The 6,565-nt window shown below is 38.4% G+C and overlaps 2 protein-coding genes across 5 annotated transcripts in view; one reads left to right on the forward strand and one right to left on the reverse strand.

Moving 5' to 3' along the window:
* Positions 1-1,735: 1,735 nt before the first annotated feature.
* LOC109539479 (ecotropic viral integration site 5 ortholog) overlaps positions 1,736-6,565 on the forward strand; it is a 32,506-nt gene continuing 27,676 nt past the window's right edge. For 3 of the 4 annotated variants that reach the window (XM_048669380.1, XM_048669381.1, XM_019907253.2), the window contains exon 1: positions 1,736-1,868. The gene's annotated coding sequence lies outside the window, so the exon portion shown is untranslated. The remainder of the gene's footprint in view (positions 1,869-6,565) is intronic. The other variant, XM_019907251.2, reaches the window with a different exon arrangement.
* On the reverse strand, positions 5,328-6,320 carry LOC109539480 (NADH dehydrogenase [ubiquinone] iron-sulfur protein 4, mitochondrial). The gene is made up of 2 exons (XM_019907256.2): positions 5,729-6,320; positions 5,328-5,627 (listed from the first exon to the last, which is right to left on the reverse strand). The coding sequence occupies exons 1-2, from the start codon at positions 6,051-6,053 to the stop codon at positions 5,365-5,367; spliced, it is 588 nt and encodes a 195-aa protein (XP_019762815.2). The 5' UTR covers positions 6,054-6,320; the 3' UTR covers positions 5,328-5,364.

Below are 6,565 nucleotides of genomic sequence, written 5' to 3' on the forward strand. Positions count from 1 at the left end.
AAGTTGCTACTCGCTCTAGATCGGAAGTTATGAATTTTTATTGGAGAAGCTGCAGTTGAGTGATGACGTCAATATTTACATCCAGATTCGCAAAGCGCGCAAAAATCAACATCTGATGGGAATTAGACGAAACGTTCAGCGTCTTTCGACTCACGTATGCTCTATAGAGTATGAAAATTTCAAGTTGCAACTTGCTCCGGATTGAAAGTCATGAATTATTATTCTCGAGGCTGTTTTTTAATGCAACCTTTACAAGGAGCGCAAAAATCAGCAGATCGTGTCGTTTCAAGGAAATTTTCAGTGTTGAAAGATTGAAGTGCTCTCAACAGATTGTGCAAATGTCAACTTCCTACACGCTCTAGATGTGAAGTTATGCATTTTTCTCCGATAGCCTGCAGTTGCGTGAAAACGTCCATTTAAAGGCCAACATTTGAGAAGGGCGCAAAAATCAGCAGCCCATGGGATTTAAATGAATTTTTCAGCATTTCGAGATTCAAGTATGTTCTATGGACTGTGAGCATTTCAAGTTGTTATTCGCTCTAGATTGGAAATTGCGAATTTTTGAAGGTCCGACATTGCGATGTTCATTCAAGTGATTTTACCCATGTTTGGAGTTTCGGTTCAGAAACAATTTTCAGATTTGTATGTGGGTTTGGCTCTTTTAGCTAAACTGTGTAAAGTATGAACTAATGCAGCCGTCATCTGCATGTTTCTCTGATTAATTTCACTGATTTCAGGCAGCTGGGTTTAAACAATTGCAATTTCTCATGTCTAAACCGTAAACAATCGCACTCAACTTTGCGTCATTCATGTATTTTCATATTCATGTAGCCAGTGGGGAAGCATTCATGTGCTCATGGTCTTGATGGGTGATTGAAGCTTTATTTATAGGTGCACAGCGAGCGGTCAGGGTTTTCAGCAACAGTTTAGGAAAATTTCAAATTTTCTCGTTTTTCACTAGTCTAGCAACGTCTGAGCGTCTGCGAGTTGCCGGTATTTAGTCGACATCTAAAATTAGCCTTAATGAAGAGATGAACCGATTTAAAGCGACTTTCAGATAAACGGAGAGAGATTTAATGCCGGCTTAATTTATTCGGACCAGCTCTAAGCCTGCAAGCATGTCGAGTCTGTAAAAGTGATTGAGCAAAAGATTCTATCTAGTCAATTAGCAAATAAACTGGAAAACTATATGGAGAGCAGAGGGAAATAAATCATTCGGAGTCGCAAACACTTCAGATTTATCATATATATCAGACTTATATGGGGTGTAATCGGATAAGATATGATGGAGTTTCAAAACGCTTCCAAACTGCTGTTTTTTTAGTCCTGAAGTGAAAAAACAAGCCTGCTAAGGAAGCTCTTTTGTCATGGGATTTGGGGCTGTTTGCCGAACTACTGTTCTTTGTTTGCTTTCAATTATTTTATCAAGTTTCCTTCTCGCTGGCTTTGCCATGTTTGTGTCACTTGAGGGCTCAATAAATCACCCCCAAGAGCCTCCCAAACGCGAATCAGGTCAATGAATATGCGAGCACCAGCCGGCGAACGACCGAATTAATTTATGTTGTATGGCTGTTTTTTTTCTGCTTTTTATCGTCTATTATAATTACTCGATTCTCAAAATCTCCAATCCTCACCTCGTATCGATCGGCTCCTCTCGGAGGCGGGCGAACCAGCTTCCGATTCATCCCGATTCCGTTTGGTTTTGAGGCTCTTCCTCAACGTCGACGAGTCGTCATTTCCAGGCGATCCCGTCCGCATCCAGGAATCCAGAGTTTTGTTGATCCAGAAATCGTGACGGGCGGGTCGAGGTGGAAATTGCGCGCCGATCTTCAGAACTTTGAAAAGCGAAAAACCCACTTGTGATATCGGTAACATAAAATAGAGTAGATTTTCTTGAGTTTTCACATTTTGGCCGCTATTTTCTGGGCCAGAGCCAATAGCTTGGGTCAATGGGTTCAATGCTTTTTGTGCTCATTGGGAGGTTTTCTTGATGATTCTAACATTGTTTTTGTGTGCCTCTGCTTTGTTTGTCGTTATTAATTTTTAAAGGTTCAAAGTTCTGCTGTTTTTTTAGCCTTCCAAATGGACAAATTAGCAAACCTCCGCTCTGATATTATATTCTTTCCTGTGCTCCAGTCACAGTGCGAAACAAAAAATTGTTTGTACATCGTTTATTTCGTTACGTTTCGGCGAGACAACAGCGCCATCATCAGATTTGAAAATTCATTCAAACTCACAATTGGTAAATATTATATTCATTTAGGTCTTTCCTGTCCAATTGTGAGTTTGAATGAATTTTCAAATCTGATGATGGCGCTGTTGTCTCGCCGAAACGTAACGCAATAAACGATAAATAATATAATAATAATAACACGCAGTCAGGAAATTAAATCAAAATTCTGTCTAATTTTTTTTTTTATATTTCCATTCTATTCTTCAACCGGTGAACGGTTTCTGTTGGTTTGAAAAGTATTCCGTTTCTCCGCGGTTTTTTTGCTCCTTGTTCGACTTATTTTTATTCTTGACTTTTCTCAGGAAATTAAACTGCCGTGAAAGTTTCGAGTTGAGGGCATTTTTCCAGAACTCGTGAAGATTTCCAGGCGCTTTTTAATTGGCACTTTTTATATAGAAAACAGAAATAGATGCAACTGCTTTTGCTTTACACTGAGTGCAATCAATAGAATACAATCAAGAATCATATATATATTTTTAATTAATTTTTGGATGAACATTGCATGGTTTTCAGAGTCAGTCAGTTCTGTAGAATGTGAGAATTTCAAGTTAAGACTTGCTTTAGATTAGAAAAGATACGATTTTTTTTAAATACAGAACGTGCAGTTGATGGAAACTTTAGATTTTTGGTTTAAATTGGTTTTTGGACGAAAATTGATTTCAAATTCCGAAATCATAGACATTTTCGGCACCTTTTAAGCGTTTTTTGAGAGATCGCCATCTTTAGCCGGCGATTTCTTCCGTATTATTGACCCAAGCACTTTATAAATGCAYATTTGTRAWYTTCTTACGTCGAAAGGAAGCGATTGAGCTCWAAAAACGCGCATGTGAAATKTTGATTTTTGGYCGAAATTTTTCCAAGGGTAGGGGTCGATTTTCTGAAAAAATGAAAATGTTCTCAAAATGTCTCAAATTTTACATCATTTTGAGCTCACGGACGCGAGGAATGCATCGAACTCATTGAAGAACATGGTAGAAGTTTCAGATCCGAAATAATACACAATTTCGGCACATTTTAAGCGTTTTTGAGCCGTCACGATCTTTAACCGACGATTTCTTCCTTATTATTGACCCAAACATTTTGCAAATGCATATTTGTGATCTTCTTACGTGGAAAGGAAGCAATTGAGCTCAAAAAACGCGCATGTAAAATGCTGATTTTTGGTCGAAATTTTTCCAAGGGTCGGGGTCGATTTTTWGAAAAAAATGAAAATTTTCTCAAAATGTCTCAAATTTTACATCATTTTGAGCTCACGGACGCGASGAWTGCATCGAACTCATTGAAGAACATTTTAGAAGTTTCAAATCCGAAATAATAGACATTTTCGGCACATTTTAAGCGTTTTTGAGCCTTCACGATCTTTAACCGACGATTTCTTCCTTATTATTGACCCAAACRCTTTRCAAATGCATATTTGTGATCTTCTTACGTCGAAAGGAAGCGATTGAGCTMAAAAAACGCRCATGYRAAATTTTGATTTTTGGTCGAAAWTTTTCCAAGGGTGGGGGTCGRTTTTTTGARAAAAATRAAAATKTTCTCAAAATGTCTCAAATTKTACATCATTTTGAGCTCACGGACGCGAGGAATGCATMKAACTCATTGAAAAACATGCTAGAAGTTTCAGATCCGAAATAATWGACATTTTCGGCACATTTTAAGCGTTTTTGAGCCTTCACGTTCTTTAACCGACGATTTCTTCCTTATTATGGACCCAAACACTTTGCAAATGCATATTTGTGATCTTCTCACGTCGAAAGGAAGCGATTGAGCTCAAAAAACGCGCATGTGAAATTTTGATTTTTGGTCGAAATTTTTCCAAGGGTCGGGGTCGATTTTTTGAAAAAAATGAAAATGTTCTCAAAATGTCTCAAATTTTACATCATTTTGAGCTCACGGACGCGAGGAATGCATAGAACTCATTAAAAAACATGCTAGAAGTTTCAGATCCGAAATAATAGACATTTTCGGCACATTTTAAGCGTTTTTTGAGCGTTCACGATCTTGAACCGACGATTTTTTCGTTATTTTTGACCCAAACACTGTATAAATGCACATTTGTGACCTTCTGACATGAAAGGAATCGATTGAATATAAAAATCGGGACAAATATCGGGATTTAGTGCTATTTAATTAAAACCTTGGGGGTTTTCAGCTTCAAGTATCTTCTCTAGGCTGCACAATTTCAAGCAGCTACTTGCTGTAGATTGAAAGATACGAATTTTTAAAGCAGATTTAAAAGAATCCTATAGCTTGCAAAATTCAGTGCAACTTTCAAATTTTCCCATTTCCCCCAAAATGTGTCCGAAACTTGCCCAATTATGCAAAGAAAAGTGTTCAAATTGTCGTGCAGAAACCTACACATTTCTCCATTAATATTCTCAACAATTAAATGCACAAATAAACGGTTAATTTAAATGAGGAAGTGGCGACACTTCAACCAGTCTTTGTTAAAGGAGTTCGAGGTGCCTAATATGGACGTGGTTGCCAAACAGCTACAAGCCTGCAAGGTCGTTCTTGTTTTCTGTTGTTTGAGTTAACACGCATTCCAAGTGTAGGTTGAGTATAAATTAACGCTTGGGGCCGGCAATTAAACACATGAAGCTATGGAAAATGAGTGTTAATGGAATCTTTCATTAATAAACTCATTTAGGGCCTCCATATCAGGGATGGCCACTCCTTACAGTCTATTATTATAGTTGTCATCATGTGGCCTTTGAGTGACTATTCTGGGCAAAGAGGTAACGAAATGTTTCCCATTAACGAAGAGGGAAAGTTTGGATTAATCCCTCCGACCATCTTTGGTTTTTGATGGCTTTAATCATCCTAATTGAGGCAGTTGACCTATTTTGCCGTGTCAATTGGCAACTCTACTTTATTAAAACATTTACCTTTAATGGGTCGGCAATAATCGTAACTCTGGCAGGTAATTTGCATAACAGATCGGCTTAATTATTATCGTTCCCCCAGGGGGGAATCGAGAGTTTTGGGGAGAAGGAAATTGCTTAGAAACATCAGTCGCTTATTTTTATGCAATAGAGAAAGTTGCACTGATTAAGTAACCCTGCAAATCTATGCAATTAGCAAAATTCTCTAGTAGCTAACGATGGTGTTATTATTGCTCAAGATTCACATCATTTTGTCGATACCCGCGTTCGTCTGCTATGATGAAAGTTCATTCCGTAGCTCTTGACCTTAAATTTCTTGTGCGTTTTACTTTCCTGCACCCAGAATGTTCGATGGTTCTTCTGGCAGTACGCGATGGCTTCCTCTTTTGTGCCGAATCGCACTTGGAGGTTCGAGAGTGGATCTGCAGAAGAACACCATCCCATTAGCGGGTTCTCCCATCGCTCTTTTGTACCAAAGTCGATCAACCAATGGCCCAAGTGGCGTGTTCCTTGAATCAATTGATTTTTGTGAGTGAAAGTTTCTATATATTCTATATTCTATATATCTATATTCAAACTGGGCTTTGCAGAGCAAAGACTAACTAAGTACCTTGTTGTTGGGCGTTTTTTGGCGGCTGGAAGATTCGGACAGCTCGGCTGCATGTAATGTGAAGAGGAACTCCCGAAATTAGCGAGTAATCATCGGGTTCCCTAATCACTATTTTGCATTTTTGCATTATTCTTGATCTTGCGTCTTCTGGAGTATCAATTTGGATGATCTGCGGGTCTGGGCCAAGTTCTTTCGGGGAATCAGCAGTGCATTTTTTCTGGGTTGCCTGAGTTTTCTCGCAGGAGTCGCAGTAATTGGCATTTGGGGCCCGTTTGGGGGTGATTATTTTAAAGAGCCGCTCGGCCAAAGTGCTTCTTAAGGCCATTTAATTGTGTTTTGTTGCAAAGTTTTGGTTAAAAAAAAATACTCGAATTGACTGACGATGATGTTGTGACATTGTCGCGTGAATATTGTTGTTGCTGCAGGGTTTTGATTAGAAGCTACGAGGTTGGGAAGAAGAGCGCGCAGTTGAGAGGATTAGTGATTTTTGCTCAGTTTTTAGAAAGTTGGAACAAATCAGGATTTGGCGCAATTTTTGTGAAACTTTGAGGGTTTTCACAATCAAGTGTTTTCTATAAGTGAAAAGTGTCAAAGTTATACCTAAATTACAACCAGAAGTTTGTGAATCTTGAAATGTGAAAACGTTGAACTTTTTACTCAAATGCAGACTCTGCGTTAAACATTCATAAGTTGCATTCTAACGCAAGTAGCAACTTGAAATTCGTACAAACTATAAAAGACGGTTGGTTCGACACACCTTGAAAGTTGCAATGAAATGGCAGGAAATTTTGATTTTTGGCAAATTTGTCAACATTGAGTCAAATATGAACGTTTCTA

The sequence above is a fragment of the Dendroctonus ponderosae genome, unplaced genomic scaffold (assembly GCF_020466585.1).
Source record: "Dendroctonus ponderosae isolate FM_Combo_2020 unplaced genomic scaffold, Dpon_F_20191213v2 Dpon_F_20191213_8, whole genome shotgun sequence".
NCBI classification, from domain to species: Eukaryota; Metazoa; Arthropoda; class Insecta; order Coleoptera; family Curculionidae; genus Dendroctonus; species Dendroctonus ponderosae.